Source organism: Vicugna pacos, chromosome X, assembly GCF_048564905.1.
Source record: "Vicugna pacos chromosome X, VicPac4, whole genome shotgun sequence".
Taxonomy (NCBI): Eukaryota; Metazoa; Chordata; class Mammalia; order Artiodactyla; family Camelidae; genus Vicugna; species Vicugna pacos.
The window spans coordinates 64,514,296-64,535,291 of NC_133023.1; the positions used below are offsets into that span (position 1 = coordinate 64,514,296).

Below are 20,996 nucleotides of genomic sequence, written 5' to 3' on the forward strand. Positions count from 1 at the left end.
GCAACAGTATCATAGGTAACGGATTGTTTTTATGATCTCTTAACAATGTGTACTAAAATCAGTAACTTGTGCATAGTTACATACATCATTATTGTTTATATTTCTCATCAATCAAGACTAACCGTTCCCCATGAGCTAACATTATTGATTACTGTATTGTTCCTCTAGGCTAAGATTTGTGTATTGGTAACTCAGGTAATTGTCGCTAAGATCACTAATTTATGTAACTTGTGTATTGGTAACTCAGGTGATTGTTACTAAGATCACTAACTTGTGTGACCTGTATCTCTCTTTCCAGAAGCCCCTGTTCTTAATAACTCAATGGCATCAAGATGTTTTTCCGACTCCAAATGCACCTGCTGTTTTTCTAACAAAGGGGTGGCGGGACAGAGATTGTCTTTGCTCAGTCAGCCTTAGAGCCTGACGCCCCGCACTCTGGGAGTTTAGGCCCAGTTTCTGTGCTCGGCAGCCCTCAGGTCATGAGTGGCCCCCTGCACTTCTGAAGGCTTTAGGGAATAATCTTTCCTTGCCTCTTCTAGCTTCTGGTGTTTGCCTCCTATCTTTAGCATTCCTTGACTGTAGGGGCATCACTTAAGAATTGAACTTAATCTGACCACACATCCAGTGTTCTTGAATACTATGCCCCACTGTCTCTGAGCATCAGACTGATTAAAAAGCTTGCCCTAAATTCAATGGCAAGTTACATGACAAAGCTGAGACTTGGGTCAGTTTTCATGACTTATATCCTACATTACCAGATTCCATGTATAGTGTCCTTTCTACTGCATGATGCTATCTTGATAAACTTTTGAAAATCCTCTTAAGTGATGTTTTATTTTTATGGTATTTTCAATAAACTTATTTTCACATTGGACAGTGTTTTTGTTTATTTGCAAAGACCAAGGGAACTTGTCATTATTCAGTAATTCTCACAGTTCCCCCTGCAAAATGCCCTTAGGCAGATGGAAGTAAATGTATCTCCTTCACCTCAAGTCTTGAGATATCATGAAAAGTTTCAAGGAATAAGATCAACATTTCTTCATTATAGTGCTTTTTTAATAAATGCCAATTATATGTTTAAGTCATATGTCATATAAAAATAATATTGTGGCTTACATGAGATAAAAATGACTCTCCAGGATGAAGGAAAAATTTGTTCCTGTGTCTTCAAGTACTCCCAGGCACACCACCATATACAACAGGTATCACTAAAGAGTCTTAGAGTTTTTAGTTTAAAACAAAATCAAAGAATGGTAGTAAGTTTAAATTCTAGGCCCAGAGATCACCCAAAATATGTACAGTCATTGGGTATCTCTGATACTTTCCCCTATTCTTGGCAAATCTTTCCTCTATTTAAGGCAAAACAGGGAGGAAACTAACCACACAATTAGATGAGACTGCCAAGAATACAACTACTTGACTGAGTCTTTCAGTCATTCTCATACTGCGAGAATGCATGCTTCCAGATGGAGGGCCTGGTCTGAATTTTCAGGTGTTTGAAATAGTCTCTTAGAAAAGGTAGCATGATATCACCTGATGAATGCAGTATCAGCTTAATATACTGAATGTTTCTTCAGTATTTTTCTGCTATTGAATTCAATTTTGAATCCTATTTTGATAGGTATCACCCCAGCATCAATTTCCATCAGAAAATTTTGATGACCTACAAATTTTACCCAATTCATACAAATATATCTGGAATATTATATTCATGGTTGCCATGACTGTTTAAAAAAATGACCTAGCTCCACTAAAAATGTAAACAAGTTGAGGATCCCTTATAATGTATTATAAAAAAATTGCTTTGTTTAACTTTCGTTTAGTTTGGTGAACAGTAGACCGCACATCAATCTCATAGGAATTATTGAAATAGCCCTGATTTAATGCAGTGTATGTATTTTAATAACATATAATTTAAGAATCTCTTTCATAGGCATATTATGTCCAGTTAAATATCAAACTGCTTAAAAGTAATATAAAATATTAAAATGGAGATAGTGCTCACATCAAAGGCAAGATGAAGATACTGAAGATTATCATGGGGAATTCAAAAGCTGGCCTAAATTTACTCTGTTTAGAAAGAGTTTACTCGTTTCTTTACTGTATCTCTAATCTTTCCTTTTATTTTATTCACTGCTGTTGAGAATTTTTTTATATTTATCACATGCTTAGTGTGAATTACATTCTATGAGAAATACTTTGTTTTTCCTTCCTTCTTTTTGGCTGAGATGTATCGTTTCCGTTGAGAGCAATTCTTAATGAACTTGAATGCTGAGCCCCAACCCCATAGTTTCCCAGTTAGTAGATGTGGGGTGTGGTCCAATAATTTGCGTTTCTAACAATTCCTCAGCTAATACCGATGGTTGTGCTTTAAGGGCCATACTTTTAGAATCACTGGTACAGTCTATCAAGAGCATAGTCTTCAGAACTTCTCAAACCTGGGTTTCAATCATGTCTCTTGCCTTACTATTTTTGTGGCCAAGGATAAATCACTGAACTCCTATGAGATTATCTGTGATCTTACTCTATTTTGAGGAATATTCCAGTCCTGGCCATTTTGGATTGATTACTTGAAGTGCCCACCAATATATTTGAATAGCTTTGCAGTCAAAGTTTTGTTTCTTTTGTAAAGGAAGTTGAAGACAATGAATCCCCAAATTTACTTGATAACAAATGAATATATTTGTTTCTATTGAATTTTTGAAATAAATTTTATTATTTACATTTTACTGGTGCCTGATACTACTCAGCTGGTCTTTTTCCAAAGCTGTTTCTTACATTTCCTTTTCAAATAAACTTATTCAGAACTTTGAATTATTTGCACTGATGTCATAGAGAGATAACATATTTTACATAAGTGAAACCCTTGCATTTGATGATTTGGGGGCTAGAATATATTGTGATAGCAGAATCCACTTGTGGTGAGAGATATTATAGATCCATGATATTAACTAATCTGAATATTCCTATATCCAACAGGAGAAGATAACAACATTTCTAGAAAGCTTAGATTATATGGTTAATGATATAGCCAGTCAAGGAGGGAATCCTGGACAAGTGGGAAAAACATTAAATTTAAGATCTCTAAGATTAGGAAAGAATACTGGGGAATAAGAAGAACCCTTTGATATCCTCCAGGGCCTATGTCATGGAGCATGGAGAATAGAACCATGAGTAGCTAAGGAAAGCAGAAATAATTCAGTTCTGTAATGCTCAAATTGAAAAAATATATATAATTTCCTATTTCTCATTGTCTGGTCCAAGTGAAATATATTTCTGGATAGTGTTGAAAGTGAATGGTGGTCTCTGCAAAAGGTTAATGAAATTCTTTCGGTATAGAAGACTGAAATGATAGTTTTGTCACTGAAATTTTCAAGCTTATTGTTTATTTGCAGTGGGCAAATGTGGATAACTTAAAATTTTGAGGTTTCCATTAGTAGGAGAGTGTAGCTGGAATAATAATGATCTTATCCCTTCTATGAAGCATGTGATGTTGTAGAAAATCATTCAACTGTAGTGTTATATTGATATTTCTGTTTTTATCTAAACGAGTGAAAATATACTTTGAAGTTCTGGGTCAGTAAGCTACGTATATTTTGTGTGTGTGTGCACGAACTCGCGTGTGTGTGTGCACTCGTGTGTGTGTGCACTCGTGTGTGTGTGTTTCTCTGCTTAAACCAGCATGTTCTTATCTCTTGCTTCTGTAGTTGATGAATTTTATTATTTGAACCTTAAGAAAAATTTAGTAAAGGACATTCCCCCATGGATCCTCTCCCCTTTTGAGCACTAAAACATCAAAGAGGTTGCTTAATCAGACAGCAGTGCCAAACAGTTATTTCTGTTTTTTAAATTAAGTAGTTGCAAAACACTGCTGTCATCTCTATTTCCACAGTTATATACAATGCATTAAAAAATGAGTTTGCATATCTGTTAGCAACACATTCTAAAGGAATCTTAAAGAGAATTTGCTCTTCATATCAGGGAAATTTCTTTCTACTTAATGATTAAGTTGGTGTGAGTAACCACCTGTCATCCATATTCGTGGCACTTTGGAGCTCTCATGTTAGGGACATATATGTTTATAATTGTTTTATCTTTTGATAGATTTAATGTTTTTTGTTATCAAATGTTCTTCTTTGTCTCTAGTAAAAATTTGTGTCTTAAAGTTTGTTTGGTTTGATATTAATATAGTCATTCAATCTCTCTTTTGGTTACTGTTTGCATGGCATATATATTTTTTCCATTTTTTTACTTTTAACCTGTTTGTATCTTGTAATCTAAACTGAGTCTTTTGTAGAAAACATATAATCAAATCACATTTTTCATTTTATCCATCTTGCCAATCTCTGCCTTTTAATTGGAATGTTTATTTATGTACAATTAATGTAATTATTGATAAGGTAGGATTTACACTTGCCATTTATTTCTTATATTACTTATGCTTTCTAAATCAACTTTATATCCCATTACTGCCTTTTTTGAATTAAATATATTTTTCCTAAAGTATCATTTTAATCCCCTTGTTTCTATTTCTTTATAATTTTTAGTTATTTTCCCAGAAGTTTCTCTACGGGTGATAACTATCTTAATTTTGAGTATACAAAACGTATCTCCTATGTATCTCAATTCCCTCATGCTTCCTCTGTGCTATTATTGTGTTGTCACAATTGTATCTTACACATTGTGTGCCCATCAACTTAAATTTACAATTAATGCTGTATACAGTTGTCTTAAATCACACAGGAAAAAAGTTACAAACAAAAATACATTAATAGCATCTTTTATGTTTACCTACACAGTTGCCATTAAAGGTGTTCTTTATTCTTCATGTAGATTTTAGTTACTGTCCAGTATCCTTTCATTTCAGCCTGAAGGAGTCTCATTAGTATTTATTGTAGGAGAGACCTGCTAGTGAAAGTTTTTCCCACTTTTTGTTTAACTTGGAAATCTTAATTTCTTCTTCATTTTTAAAGGGAAGTTTTGTTGAATACACAATTCTTGGCTACAGACTATTTAATTCAGCACTTTAAATATGTCTTCCAGCCTCCATGGTTTCTGAGAAACAAGGCGTAATCTTACTGACAGTTCCTCATACATATGAGTCACTTCTCTCTTGCTGCTTTTCTAGATTCTCTCTTTTCTTTGGTTTTGACAGTTTAATTATGATGTGTCTTGGTGGGGTTCTCTTTGATTTTATCCTCCGAGTTTATTAAGCTTCTTGGATGTGTAGATTAATATTTGTCATTAAAATATGAAAGTTTTCACCATTATTTCTTCAAATAAACTCTGCCTTTTTCTCTCTCTTTTCTAATTCTGGAACTCCTATTATGTGTATATTGGTACACTTAACATTGTCCCACCAGTCTCCAAGACTTTGTTCAATTTTTGAAATTCTTTAAAAAATTTCTAAGAATTGATACTCAGTTGACTATCTTCAAGTTCACTGATTCTCTATTCTTCACATTCAAATTTGTTATTGAGCCACTCTAATGAATTCTTCATTTCAGTGATACCTTGCAACTCCAGTTTCCATTTGGTTTTTTTAAAAATAATGTCAATCTCTGTATATATTCTCTATTGGGTAAAATCATTTTCATTGTTTCCTGTAGTTCTTTAGAAATAGTTTCTTTTAGTTCACTGAACATACTTAAGACATCTGTTTTAAAATCTTTGTCCAGTAAGTCCTGGGCTTCCCCAGGAAGAGTTTCTATTAATCACCTTTGTCCTTGTGAGTGGGCCACATGCTTTTTTTTTTTTTTTTGCATTTCTCATAACCTTTTTTGGAAACTGGACATTTTAATATAATGTAACTACTCTGGAAATAAGATTCCCCTCTCTCCTTATGTTCTTTTATTTTTAATTGTTGTTTGTCTACTCAGAGATTTCTCTGAACTAATTCTTTAAATCTTTATCTTTGCCGTATGTTATCAGTCAGATTCCTGCTCGCTTAGTTTAGTGGTCAGCTAATGATTGCACAGAAACTTCCTTAAAGTCTTTGAAAAAATTAATCTCATTCTTTGCTGAGAGCCTCTGTGTATGTTGGGCATGCCTTCAGCACACAGCTAGGCAGTAGACAACTCTGCCTTAACCTTCATGTATGCTTTCCTGGAGCCCCAATGTCAGCTATGAGTGAGAGCTTAGGGCCTTCTCAGGTTTTCCCTGAGTCTGTTCACAATCATGGTCATGCACACTATATGCATACCCAAGGCCTTTTAGATTCCTCATGAATATATTGAGGGTTATCAAAGCTCCTATGAATGTATCATTCACTAGTTTTTCCTTTGAAGCTCTTTGATTAGTTTAACATTTGCCTCAGCTGCTATCTACCACCTCTGACAGTCACAATGTTAAATATTGCCTCTCATTGTTTTCAATAAATATCCCAAGGAAAAGGTTTCATGAATGAACTCCTAGTCAGGTAAATAAAGATAGTCTTCTGAGTGAGATCTTCAGTGGAACTATCAGAGAGGTCAATTAATGACAGTTCTTTGGAAATAGGACTTTGAAATAGCTCCATCCTTTTTTGCCTCCTCTAGAGGCTACTAGGATATTGGTTTCACAATGATTTCAGGTGTTAATTTACCATAGACAGGTGGAATGAGTCTAGGACAAGTGAAAAATGCCACAGAGCTTGCTGTCCTTAGTGAGATTCTACCATTTTTGTTGAGTAAATTCTTCGTGATTGCTGCAAATCTTTGGTTATTTTTCAGAGTTCTGAAAAATATGATTCTTATCATTTTTCTAGTTCTCTCATTGCTTTTTTTGGAGGCAAGAATTGTTATGGTTTCCACTCTGCCAGATTAATTAATGTCAGTTCCATCCATATTCACTAAAGAAGAGCAGCATTCCAAATCAAAGTTATTAACTGAGTAACATAGAAGTTCAGACACAAAACAATATGTACAGCTAATTTTGATATATTTTAACTATCTATTGTCTATTTTGAGATTTTGGAATAACATTAAATACATGGTATCTAATATTCTGCTTATGTAAAGTAAAAGCTTTCTTTATTGTAAGTATAGAATTTTAGGCAAAGTGGAATGCTGTTAACTGAGGAATTAAAAAAAAATATTTACATCAGATTCATTAGCAGAAATTGTGTCAACCAGCTACCTTTTTTAAATTGTACGTGAATGCTTTCAGTTGCAGTTGTAAAGCTGTTGGAAATGTTAGATATTAAAATGAGATAAAATTATGGAGAAAATTAGAAAGATTTCTTTTCTCAGTACCAAGGAAATCATACCATCCAATTAACAGAGTAGATGTGGGATATTTAAAGCACTGAGAAGGAAAGAAAATAGGCACATATGGCTTAAGGATTTTCATGTTTGTTTACAAGGTAAGTCTATTAGCCTTTGACTTAATCTTTACATGATGTAATAGCAACCAAAGTAGGCTCCCTCATTTCTATTTTTACCCAATATGGGTAATACCCATTAAACAAAATACGGATGTTTATTCATTCATATTCTTGCACAGTAAAATATACTGTTGCATCAGCAAAGATTATGTTAGTATATCTTCATAAAGCATGGACACATTCTAAGAGTGAGGGTAGTGGGAGTTGTCTGGATGGCTTGAAAAGAGGAGTAAAGGTTTGGCATGGCTTTTGAGGGACTGGGAATCAGGAGTGAAAAAAAATATAGACTGGCAGCACTGAAAGTCCAATTGAAATTACAAGATTAAAAATCAGAACTTAAAAGTTGGATAAGGAGCTAGAAAGCCGAGAGGTATGTAATGGAGCAGGAAAATATTAGCATTTGATTTCTTCTGTACTAGAATTGGAAGGATAGAAATTTGTTGATTTGTTTTTTTGCTTTGTTTATACAAGTTTGTTTTATGCATTTAAATATCCTGTATTTCTATCTCTGGATCCCATTTAAGTTGTGTATTTTAGATTTTGCTAAATTGGGAAAAGTTTAATGATTTGCAAATTTGCAAAAGATTCAAAGTAAATAGCTCATTTTCATTTTGGCAACCTTGAAATCAAAGTCCCGATATGGAAAATAAAATGATATTAGTGTTAACAGAACAGTCATTATACCTGGATCTATAGTAAGCAAATAAATTACCTTGAAAAATGAAAAGTGACCTTTTTTCAGAAACCAAAAGAAGCTTTGTTAGTTTCTGTCATACAGTTCAGAACTGACCTACATTTTTAATATCATATCCCATAATTTGTTCCCCATCAGGGAAATAAAATAAACTTACCATCCTTAGTATACTGCAGCCTTGTCCATTGATGCCATTGTTCATGCTACTTCCTCCTGAAATCTTTCTCAGCAATTTCTACTTCTTTAATTTCTTATCATTCTTTTAAGCCCAGTTAATAATATCTTTCATGAAACCTTTTCTAATCATCCTTTGTCAAGAATAATAATTACTAATATTTATTGAATAACTGCATTTTGCTATAATATCATATATGTGTTGATTTAAAAAAAAGAAAGCTCTTCATGTTCTACATAATTGCTCTTAAAAATAATGGAAATGTAGGAAAAATAAGGTTGGGGCTTGGTAACCACAATCCTAACAATAACAATTATTCCTAATAAAAAATATTAGTACACTTAAATCTCCATTAGTATATACAGTCTAAAATAATCAGTCCATATTTAACACCTTTATACCTTGGGGCTCATACTTTCTCTTTCAAGATATTGGTCCTTAAAGAAATTTACTTTCAATAGGTACTGGTTTTAGCTACATTTAAAAAAATATGATCAAAGGAAAACCTACAAAAATTTTTTGTTGTTGTTAACACAAGGGGAAGTGTTACTTCCAGATCCCTAGATACCTTAACATAGAGGAAAATAGATTGTTTTTTGAAGACCCTACTAGGAATAAAGGGAGGTAATTCTATGGGATTTTAAACACTTTCATAATGTCTTCATATATTACTAAAGCTTTCTCTTTAATTGTGATAAAGCTTGCTCCTGATAACTTCAAAAAAATAACATACTGAAAAATTGTGTAACACAATTTCAAATTTATCCTGACACCATTTCCCTTTTACCAATTACATACGAGCTAATTTGCAATAATGCACAGCAATATGTGCTATTATCATCCCTATTTTATAGATGAGAAACTAGATACACAGACACTGAATAACTTGCTCAAGTTTACACAGCAAAAAGTATCTGAATGCGATTTGAACTTTAGTGTTCCAGTTCTAGGTTCCTTATTCTTAACTACACTGCATCACTTCTCTGAAAAGAATTTGCTTTTGGTTTGATTCCTGTAACACTGTATCAGTACCTCTTTTGGTACTTATCAGATCCTTTCTTTTGTGTACTACTCATTTATCCTTTGTCAAACTATGTGTCATATTTGGTTCAGAAAATGAAGTAACTAAAGTTTTGATATTTGTAATCTCTTTTACAGTGTGACCTTGAGTGATTTGCTTATCATATCTGTGTCTTAATGTTCTTATCTGAAAAGAGAAAAATTTAGGTTGTCATCTCCAGTGTCTCTCAGCTCTTAAATTTTGTTTGGATGTTCACATATATTAACATTTGACACTTTCTGTGGGCCCATATGGTATTAATGCCCTGTTCCAAATTTCACTGCAAGATTATTTTTTATGTTTCCATTATTAGAAGTTCTTATAGTATTTCTGACTCTTATGATGCATTTCTTTTATATCAGTGCAACTTCAGTTCTTTAATTTATTATTCAGGTTAGTTCAACAAACATTTATGGAACCCCTACTATGTGCTAGGAATAAGGAACAAAAATAAACATCATATGGTTTATGTCCTTGAAATGCTGGCAATCTAATTAGTGGATGATTTGTGAAAATTTACCTAGTGCCTAGTCTCAAGAAGTAGCTCGGTCTTTTAAAAATGCTTTAGGTGTCTCTTCACTTATAATAAGTATCATCAATACTAATCTTTGTTAGATGATTATGTTACATGTCTGTTAAGATTCAGAACTAGCCTTAGAACAATCTATTAAGAAAACAATTTGCTGAATTTTGTTGATTGTTTGTTAGTAGTATAGTGTATTTATTAGTTAACATAATAGATTTAAAACAAAGAGGAATAAGCAACTTTTTAAAAGGGAAAATTTGTCAGCTAAACAAATGAAAATCATAAACTTTTAAGCACTAATCTGTAGTCTTGAAATTTTGCTGCTAATAAGGGAAAAAAAAGGTACCTGCTTATTTCTGTAGTAATAAACAAATTGTATATATTATATGATTGTATATATACAGAATGTATATATGATATAGTATATATAACAAGTATATATAATAAATGATATACTATAATATGCAACTATATTATAAAATATGATTAATGTAAAATATACATTATATATCATTTATAAATAACATACATTTATAGATGACATACTAAACAGGGTTTAAAGTGCTTTGTTTCTAGCCTGAATATGAATTATTTTTTTCCTTAGCAGATGAAATTAGACTTTAGAGTTTATTTTCAAATGATTTATTGATTAGGCTTACGAAAACGTTTTTTAAGTTGTGTGAAGTAAAAAATGAAAGTCCCTCCTCCCAGAGGTAGTCACTGTTAACCATATAATACATATACTTCCTGACTTTTTCCAATTCATACACAGACCTGACATTTAATTTTAATCCATATTATTTATTTCGAAATCAGGTAAGATTGAGGAAGAATGAAGAGCAGGAAAACCCTTTTGTACTGAGCTGAAATAAAATAAAATGTAGCCCTCTCCAACATTAAAAGGTGTCATTCTTTTCTTGCATCAACCTGCATCTTAAGGGCCAGTTTCGCCTGTATTTTTTTCAGTATTCAGCCTTGGAGTAGTAAAATCTGTGAACTGCTGTTTTCAATTCTCCCACTATATTTTAGTAAAGTAATTAGTGTATGGCTTCAATTTATCAAACATGATAAAATAATGATTGAAACCCCTGATTTCTCTCCCTAAGATTTCTTTATCAAAGCTATAACCCATAAATTTTCATTTCAGCAGATTAAAGGATATTTAACCTATCAAATGAGCTCTACTCTATCCAAACTTTGGCTTTCTTTTGAGAAATCCTGCTAAGAACACAAAAGGTGGTATTAGATCACTATAACTACTAAAGTCAACAAGTATGATTGAATTCAACTGTCACTACGCTAAATGGGTGAGGATAGTTTTAACAACTAAGCTGGAAGATCTCACAAGGCTAGCTAATGTTCATAGTATCAAAGAATCAACAAAATTTTAAATTAGTTTTTATATATACGTTAAGGCTTTGTTAGTCTTAATTGAAATACTCTAATTAATGCCATTGGTACTCACCCATCAAGAAAAATAGACTTGAATTCCCAAAAACATGTCCAAATTTTACCCCTCATATTTCACAGTAGGGACTCCACCAACATTTTTTATTACTTGACATGTCACAAGGTTTAGTTGGTGGTATTTTTCATATTCTGAAGACAAATATTGTTAAGTATTAGTTTGTGGCACCTACATGCAAAGCACTTTATTTGCATTATCTCATTCAATCTGCACAGGAGCCATGTGAGGAAGATATTAACAGTATCCCTATTTTACAAATGAGGAAACTGAGACTTAAAGAGTTTTACTTGCCCAAAGGAACACAGTTTACGAATGTCAAAGCCAGGACTCAAAACCACTGGCTCCAAATGCTGTTTATCAAGGAAGTCTAAAAGACATAGGAAATTAATATTGGAGAAAGTGAAAAGAGAAAGTAATCAGAAATCACCTGAGATAAACATTATCTGCTTCATAGTATTATCACAGACTAGTTTTAGTGCTTTTAATTCTGATGTGAACTGATCTACTCAGGCTGTTTTAAGGTCAAGGTTTTTCATATAATCTTAGATGCTAATATCTTAAACACAGCTTTGAATTGGTAATAGAAATAATCTAATCTAACTATATACCCTCTAGTTGATTTTTCAACACACATAAATGCCCCATTTTTGACAAATTCTTCTTTCCACTTATATTCACTTTTTTAAAGTGTACTAATTTTACACTTTTTTCCTCCAAGAATAGAATGGAAAGTAAAATGATCCAATGTATTTATACATAGTATATTTCTTCAAATGTCCGTATTGAGGCAATATTAATATGACACTAAGCCATAATAAGTGAGTTAATATTTTTGAAGAACTAAATATAGAGCCTAGCATGTAGTAAGCACTATACAAGGATTGCTAAATAAATCCATTCATATCTTTATAATATACATTTAAATTCCTATATTTAGTACATGGGTTTAGTGATTAAAACTGTGGGCTCTAGTATCAGACTACCTGAGTTCAAATCCCAACTCCATTACTTACTAGCTATGTGACTTGGGCCAAGTTAATTCTCCAGCCTTGGCGTCATCTGTTAAATGTGCATAGGAATAGTACCTAACTCATATAGTTGTGAGGATTAGAGGAGTTAACATTGAATACTGCCAAACATATAGGGAGTACTCAATAAATGTTAACTGTTTATGTAATCATCATTGTACATGTGAACAGTTTATGTTCTAATTTTTTTCATAAAAATATTAAAAGGCTTATAAGGATGTCTAAGCCTTTTATAAACAGCCATGGTTTTCTTTTTATAGCACTTTAGCTTTATATAATGGGCTTTTCACTTTTGCTTTTAGCCAATTGCCATTGCCCCTGAAGCAGTGAGTTTCTCAATGGAACACGCACCTGACTACATGCCTCCAAGTCAATATCTATCAATGGTAAGTGGGTTGAATTCTCACTGTGAACACTGAGAAGTTAACTATTATAATTATCAGATTTGTTCATTGTCAATATATACATGTAAAGTTGATATTGAATATTGATCTTTCAACTTTCAACTTTCCATACTCCTTTACTAGCTTTAATAGTTTTTTAGTGGATTCCATTGGAATTTCTATATACAAGGTTATGTCCTTTATAAGTGGAGGTAGTTTTATTATTTTCAAGTAAGGATGTTTTTATTTCAATATATTCCTAATTTCTCTGACTAAAATCTTCAGTACTGTGTTCAAGAGAAGTGGCAAAATCCATTGTATTTCTCTCGTTCATGATCATAATGAGAGAAAGAATCCAGTTTTCAACATTAAAAAATGAAGTTAATTGTTGTATTAGTGAGAGTTCTTAAGTTCTCAAAAAAATCAATAGAAATTATACATATACAAATACATATATATAGAGAGAGAGAGAGGGAGAGAGAGATTTTTTTCTTCCAGTTTTATTGAGCTGTAATTGACATGTAGCATTGTATAAGTTTAAGGTATAAAGCATAATGATTTGATTTGCATATATCATGAAATGATTACCACAGTAAGTTTAGTGGATATTCATAATCTCATATGGACTCAAAATTCAATAGGAAAAATGTTTTCCCTTGCTAAGAGAAACTTTAGGATTTACTCTTTTAAAAATTTTTATATATAACATATGGAAGTATTAATTATATTTATCATGTTGTACAATACATCCTTAGTATTATTTATCTTATAATTGGAAATCTGTATCTTTTGACTACCTTCATCTAATTCTGTCTTCCCTACCCCCTCATCTGCTAGCCACAAATCTGATCTCTTTCTGTTTGTTTGCTTGTTTTGAAATATAATCGACCTACAACACTATGTTAGTTCCTTGGTACGCAACATAGTGATTCTATATTTCTATACATTTCACAATGATCACAATGAAAAGTCTAGTGACCATCTGTCACAATACAAAGATATTACATAATTATTGGCTATATTTCTCACACTGTACACACTGTAAATTTCTTAACAGTAACTGATTTATTTTGAAACTGAAAGTGTGTGCCTCTTAATTTCCCTCACCTATTTTTCTTCTCATCCCACCCCACTCCTCTGGCAACCACCTGTTTACTCTCTGTATCTATGACTCTATTAATGTTTAGTTAGGTTTGTTCATTTGTTTTGTTTATTGGACTCCATATATATATGAAATCATACAGTATTTGTCGTTCTCTGTCTGACTTATTTCACTTCATAATGTCCTCTAGATTCATCTGTGGTGTCACAAATGGCAAGATTTCATTCATTTTTTTTGTCTGAATAATAGTCCATTGTATATATATATACACCACATCTTCTTATCTGTTCATCTGTTGATGGCCACTTGGGTTGCTTCCATGTCTTGGTTATTGTAAATAGTGCTGCTATGAACAATGAGGTGCATATTTCTTTTCAAATCAGTATTCTCATCTTCTTTGGATAAGTAACCAGAAATGCAATTGCTGGATGGTATAGCAGTGCTAGTTTTGATTTTTTAAGGAGTCTATTTACTGTTAATCCATAGTGGCTGCACCAACTTACATTCCTACCAATAGTGCACAAAGGTTCCCTATTCTACACATCCTCACCAACACTTGTTATCTGTTGTTTTTTGATAATGCCATTCTGACAGGTTTGAAGTGATATCTCATTGTGGCTTTGATTTGCATTTCCAGATGATTAGTGATGTTGATCATCTAATAATGTTCCTGTTGGCCATCTGTATCTTCTTTGGAAGAATGCCCTTTAGGGTCCTCTGCCCATTTTTATATTGGCTTATTTGATTTTTTTCCTCCAAGATCACAAAACTAGTCTTATTGTATTTTATTTTTTATTGAGGTATAATTGCTGCATAATATATGTTACAGGTGTACAATATAGTGTTTCACAATTTTTAAGGATTATACTCGATAGTTATTAGAAAATATTGGCTATTTCCCCTGTATTATACAATATATTCCTGTAGCTTATTTTATACCTAATAATTTATACCTCTTCATCCCCTATCCCTATATTGCCCTTCCTTCTTCCCTCTCCCCACTGGTAACCAATACTTTGTTCTCTATATCTGTGAGTCTGCTTCTTTTTTGTTATTTTCATTCATTTACTATATTTTTTAAAGTCCACATATAAATGATATCATACAGTATTTATCTTTTTCTGTCTGACATTTCATTTAACATAATGCCCTCCAAGTCCATCCATATTGCTGCAAATGGCAAAATTTTGTTCTTTTTTATGTCTGAATAGTATTCTATTCCATATATATGTGTATATATATATATATACACTATTCTATATATATATATATACACTTAGGTTGCTTTCATATCTTGGCTATTGTAAATAATGCTGCTGTGAGCATTGGGGTGTACATGCATCTTTTTGAATTCATATTTTTGGTTTTTTGGATATAAACCCAGGAGTAGAATTGTTGAGTCATATGGTGGCTCTATTTTCAGTTTATTGAGAAGCCTCCATACTGTTTTCCATAGTGGTTACATCAATTTACACTACCAGCAACAATGTACAAAAGTTCACTTTTCTTTGCATCTTTGCCAGCATTTATTATTTGTGTTCATTTTGATGATAGCTATTCTGAGTGGTATAAGATGATACCTCATTTTGATTTTAATTTGAATACCTCTGATGATTAATGATGTTGCCTTCTTTTTATGTGCCTGTTTGCCATCTATATGTCTTCTTGGGAAAAATATATATTCAGGTCTTCTTCCCATTTTTTAATCAGATTTTTCTGATACTGAGTTGTATGAGCTGTTTGTATATTAGATATTAATCCCTTATCAGTCATATAATTTGCAAATATTTTCTTCCATTCAGTAGGTTGTCTTTTGTTTAGTAGATGGCTTCCTTTGTTGTCCAAAAACTTTCAAGTTTAATTAGGTCCCATTCATTTATTTTTGCTTTTATTTCCATTGCTTTAGGGGACCTATCCAAAAACTATTACTATGATTTATGTCAAAGTGCATTCTGCTTATGTTCTCTTCCAGGAGTTTTATGGTTTCCAGTCTTACATTTAAGTCTTTAATCCATTTTGAATTTATTTTTGTACATGGTGTGAGAGAATATTCTAAACTCATTATTTTACATGCAGCTATTGCATTTCAGTTTTCCCACTACCACTTATAAAATGCAGCTAAATCAGTTCTAAGAAGGAAATTTATATAAATGAAACAAACCTACCTCAGGAAAAAACAAAAATCTGAAATACACAAACTAACTGTACACCTAAGGAACTAGAAAAAATATGAACAAAAACCAAAGTTAGTAGAAGGAAAGAAATTATAAAAATCAGAGCAAAAATTAGTGAACTAGAGACAAAAAGTCAATAGAAAAGACCAAAGACACTAAGATCTGGTTCGTTGGAAAGTTAGAAAAAAAAGATAAACATTTATCCTGACTCATCAAGGGAAAAAGAGACAGGGTATAAATAAGTAAAATCTGAAATTAAAAAGGAAAATTTAAAATCAACACCACAGAAAAATGGAAGATCATAAGAGTTTAATAAAAGCAGTTATACACCAATAAAATTGACAACCTAGAAGAAATGGATAAATTCCTAGAAATGTGCAACCTCCCAAGACTGAATAAGGAAGAAGTAGAAAATATGAATAGATAAATTACTAGGAATGAAACTTAATCAGTAATAAGAAAAACTCCCATCAAACAAAAGTGCAAGAAAAGATGGCTTCACAGGTGAATTATACCAAACATTTAGAGAAGAAACACCTATCTTTCTCAAACTGTTCTAAATAATTGTGAAGGATGAGTGCTTCTGAACTCACTCTATGATGTCAGTGTTACCCTGATACAAAAACCAAACAAAGATATCACATACACACAAAAAAGAAAATTACAAGCCAATATCACTTATTAGCATACATGTAGAAATCTGCAACAAATTACTAGCAAATTGAATCCAACAATAAATTAAAAGAATCATATACATGAACAAGTGATATTTATCCCAGGTTCTCAAGGATGGTTCAATATCCATAAATCAATCAATGTGATACACCACATTAACAAATTGAAGAGTAAAAGTAATACAACTATCTCAAGAGATGCAGAAAAATATTTTGACAAGATTCAACATCCATTTATGATAAAACCTTTACATACATTGTGCCACTTCCTTCTGGACTTTGAAGTTTCTGCTGAAAAGTCAGCTTATGACCTTATAGGACTTCCCTTGAATGTAACTTTCTGCTTTTCCTTTGCTGCTTTTAATATTCACTCTTTATTGCCTTTAAGATTCTCTATTTATCTGTCTTTAATTTTTTCCATTTTAATCACAGTGTGTCTGGGTATCTCTTTGGATTTATCTTGTTTGGGACCTTCTGGGCTTCCTGTATCTAATGCCTGTTTCCTTTCCCAGGTTAGGGAGATTTTCAGCTATTATGTCTTCAAATAACTTATCTGCACCTTTCTTTCTCTATTCTCCTTCTGGGACCCCTATACTGAGAACATTAATGCACTTGATAATATCCCAAAAATATCCTCATGTTTTAAAATTGTTTTTTCTTTTTTCTGTTCAGTTCGAGTGATTTCCACTCCTGTGTTCCAATTCACTGGTCTATTCCTTTGCATCATCTTATCTACTGTTGATTTTTTTCTAGCATAATTTTTATTTCAGTTAATGTATTCTTAGCTCTGGTTCTTCTTTATATTTTCTGTCTTTTTATTAAACTTCTCACTCTGTTCATCTGTTCTTCTCTCAAATGTCTTAAATATCTTTTAGTAATTACCTTGTAGATTGCTTAATCTCCGTTTCACTTAGTCTTCTTCTGGGGTTTTATCTTCCCCTTTCATTTGGAACATATTCCTCTGTCACTTTATTTTTTCTACTTTTTGTTTTTATTTCTTTGTATTTGGTCAGTTGTTTATATTTACCTGGTTCTGTGGAGCCCAGCAGTGTACTCCCTTCTGGTCACCAGAGCTATATACTCCAGGGGTGCCATCTATGTGGGCTGCATGGATCCATGTGCTGTGTTGGACTGACTACTGTAGGCATGCTGGTAGGTGTGGCTGGCCCCAGCCCAGTTGGTTGCCATGCCCTGCCTTGAAGGGAGGCTGCTGGCCACATGTGGGATGGGGCTGGTTCTAGTTATATCTGGCTGCATGGCCTGGGGAATCCTGGCCCTGGTGCCTGCCAGCTGATGGATGGGACTGGGTCATGAGGTGGCTGGCTACAGAGGTCATAGGGGTCCCAAGGCTCATTCTGGCCCACTAATAGATAGGTGGGCCAGATCCTGGGCCCTCCTTTGTGCAGGTCCATGTCCTCGGGTGGCTGAAGGCTTAAGGAGTCGACAACATCCAGCCTGCTAGAGGATGGGGCTTTGTCACCACCTAGGTAACTGGTTGGCCTGAGGTGTCCTAGGATTTGTGCCAGCCTGTGAGTGGGCAGGATTGGGTCCTATCACTAATAAGCTAGAGGGAAGATTCCAAAATGGCACTTCCCTGCACCAATGTCCTTGTAGGATAAGTTCCCCCAAATGGCTGTTGTCAGCATCTATGTCCCCATGTGAGTCCCAGTTACCTCTTACCTCTCCAGAAGATTCTCTAAGATTAGCACATGGATCTGACCTAAGCTCCTTTCAAATTACTGCTTCTGCCCTGAGTCTTGGAATGTGAGATGTTGTGTGCACTCTTTAAGATTGGTGTTTCTATTACCCACAACCCTCTTGCTCTCCTATAAGTAAGTCCCACTGGCCTTCAAAGCCAAACATTCTGGGAGCTCATCTTCCTGGTGCAGGGCCCCTGGGCTGGGGAGCCAATGTGGGGCTCAGACTCCTCACTCCCTGGGTAAAACCTCTGCAATTGTAATTATCTTGTCATTTGTGAGTTGTCAATCCTAGGCTATGGATCCCAAAAATAATGCATCTCTTGCCCTCCTCTCTAACTCATTATGATTCCTTCTTTATATCTTTAGTCAAAGAAATTCAAATTATTTTCTGCTAGTCTTTGGGTCATTCTCATGGATTGTTAGTCACTCTGTAAATAGTTGTTAATTTGGTATGCCTGTGGGAAAAGATGAGCTCCGGGTCTTCCTACTCTGCCTTCTGGGCCACTCCCTGAGGAATAGATTTATTATAAGTAGTTGTTTCCTGTGTTCATGAAGGCTGACAAGCCTCAAGAGCTGCGGTTGGCAAGCTGGAGATGCAGGGGAAATGATAGCGTGGTTTCAACCCAAATGCTAGCATGTTCAACCCAGAAAGAGCCAATGTTTTTAGTTTGAGTCCAAAGCAGGACAGAACAGATGTCCCACCTCAATTCAGTTAGGCAGAAGTTACCTCTTATGCACAGGAGGGACAGCATTTTGGATCATGTTTTTTAATCCACTCACCAATCTCTGGATTTTAATCAAAGTGTTTAGTCCATTTACATTTAATGCAATTATGGGTGAGGTAGAATTTACATCTGACATTTTGCTGTTAATTTTCTTTGTCTCATGTATTTTTGTTACTCTATTTTTCCATTATTGCTCCTTTTGTGTTAATTTGCTTTATTCTAGTGTAGTATTTTAATCCCTTTTTCATTGCTTTTACTATATGATTTTGAGTTAATTTTTATTGATTTCCCTAAAATTACATTTCATATCTTAATTTAAAGCAATCTAATTTTGATTACTACCTAATTTATTTCAATAATGTATTAAATATTGCTCCTATATAGCTTTATCCCCTCCCATTTCCTTAATTTAAAAATAGTATCTCTATACATTATATGCTAATCAACACAGACTAAAGACTAATGCTTTACACAGGTACCTTCTAATTATGTAGGTGAAATAAAGAGTTACAACCAAAAATGCATTTATATTGTATCATATACTTACCTATGCAGTTACTTTAACAGTGCTTTTTATGTGAATTTTAGTATTTCAATAGGTTGAGTCTACTAATGATGAAATATCTTTTTCTATTGTTTGCTTAAGCTTGAAAATTTTTCTTCAAAAGATTTCTGCTGCTTTTCCTCTCTTTTCTCTTTCTGCATCTCCCACAATGTGTATGGTGCTATGCTTGATGCTGTCCCACAGGACCCCCTAGGCTCTGTTCACTTTATCTCTTTCTGCTCCTCACACTTGATTATATTAATTGTCCTCTATTCAAGTTTGCTGATTCTTTCTTCTGCCTGCTCAAATCTATTGTTAAATACCTCTAGTGATTTTTTTAACTTTTCATTATTGTACTTTATAGCTCTAGAATTTATTTTGTTCCATTTATAATTTCTCTTTGTTGAGATTCTTGTTTTGCTTATATATTATTTTCCTGATTTCCTTTAGTTTTGTCCATGTTTTCCCTTAGTGTTTGAACATATTTAAGACAGTTGTTTTAAAGCCTTGTCTAATAAGTATGATTCCATGCTTACTCAGGAATGGTTTCTGTAAATTTACTTTGTTTGTTTAAATGGGCCATACTTTCCTTTTTCTTTGTATGCCTTTTTCTTTTTTGTTGAAAATTGGGCATTTGAGTATTATCATGTATTATTTCTGGATATCAGATTGTCCTCTTTGCCCAGACTTTGCTGTTTTTCTTTTTTTAATATCTGAAGATTATAGTAGCCTGTCTATTTTAGACTTTTTCAATTTTTTTGAGAAGACTGTTCTTTGTCACGTGTGATCCTGAAGTCTCTGTTCCTTTAGCCTGAGTTCAGCTAACAGTTTGACAGAGATTTCCTTGACTATCAGGGCTGGAACAAACAAACAAAAAGCATACACAGACACACAAACAAGTATACCAAAAACAGAGAAGCAGATAAAACAGCAAAACAAAATGAAAAAAACCCACCTCCCCCAATTTTTGTAGATTGGCTGCATGTTGGGATTGCCCTTCAATACTTAATAAGGCTTTCTCTGAGCCTAAGAATTAGCCCAAAGTGAACGTTAAAGTCTTTTCCAGTCTTTTTCTGAGGCTGCATCTTGCCTGGTTCCATGAGTACCTTTCTAAATTTCTACTTTTTAATACCTTAATTTACCTAAAAATCTCACCCCAGCTTCTTCTCTTCACTTTAAAGGGTTATTGTATGTCTCTACCAGTAATCCTTTGCATCAGGCATTTGTAGGCCTGTGTTAAATCTTGCAGCTTTCAGTTGTCTTTCCTCTTATATGACAAAATCACATCAATAGATATTTATTGAGTAGCTGCTATAGAAAGTGAGAATCATGTCCAGAGTTCCTTCCATTCTAAAAGTCTAGAGTTCTGTGAGTGGTGCT

General features: G+C 33.4%; 1 protein-coding gene across 1 annotated transcript in view; it reads left to right on the forward strand.

The window, feature by feature from the left end:
* The window catches only part of LOC116277404 (uncharacterized), a 338,567-nt gene that overhangs the window by 275,078 nt on the left and 42,493 nt on the right, over positions 1-20,996 (forward strand). The window contains exon 9 of the mRNA XM_072955917.1: positions 12,617-12,700. Within this exon, the coding sequence (XP_072812018.1) occupies positions 12,617-12,700 (84 nt within the window). The remainder of the gene's footprint in view (positions 1-12,616; positions 12,701-20,996) is intronic.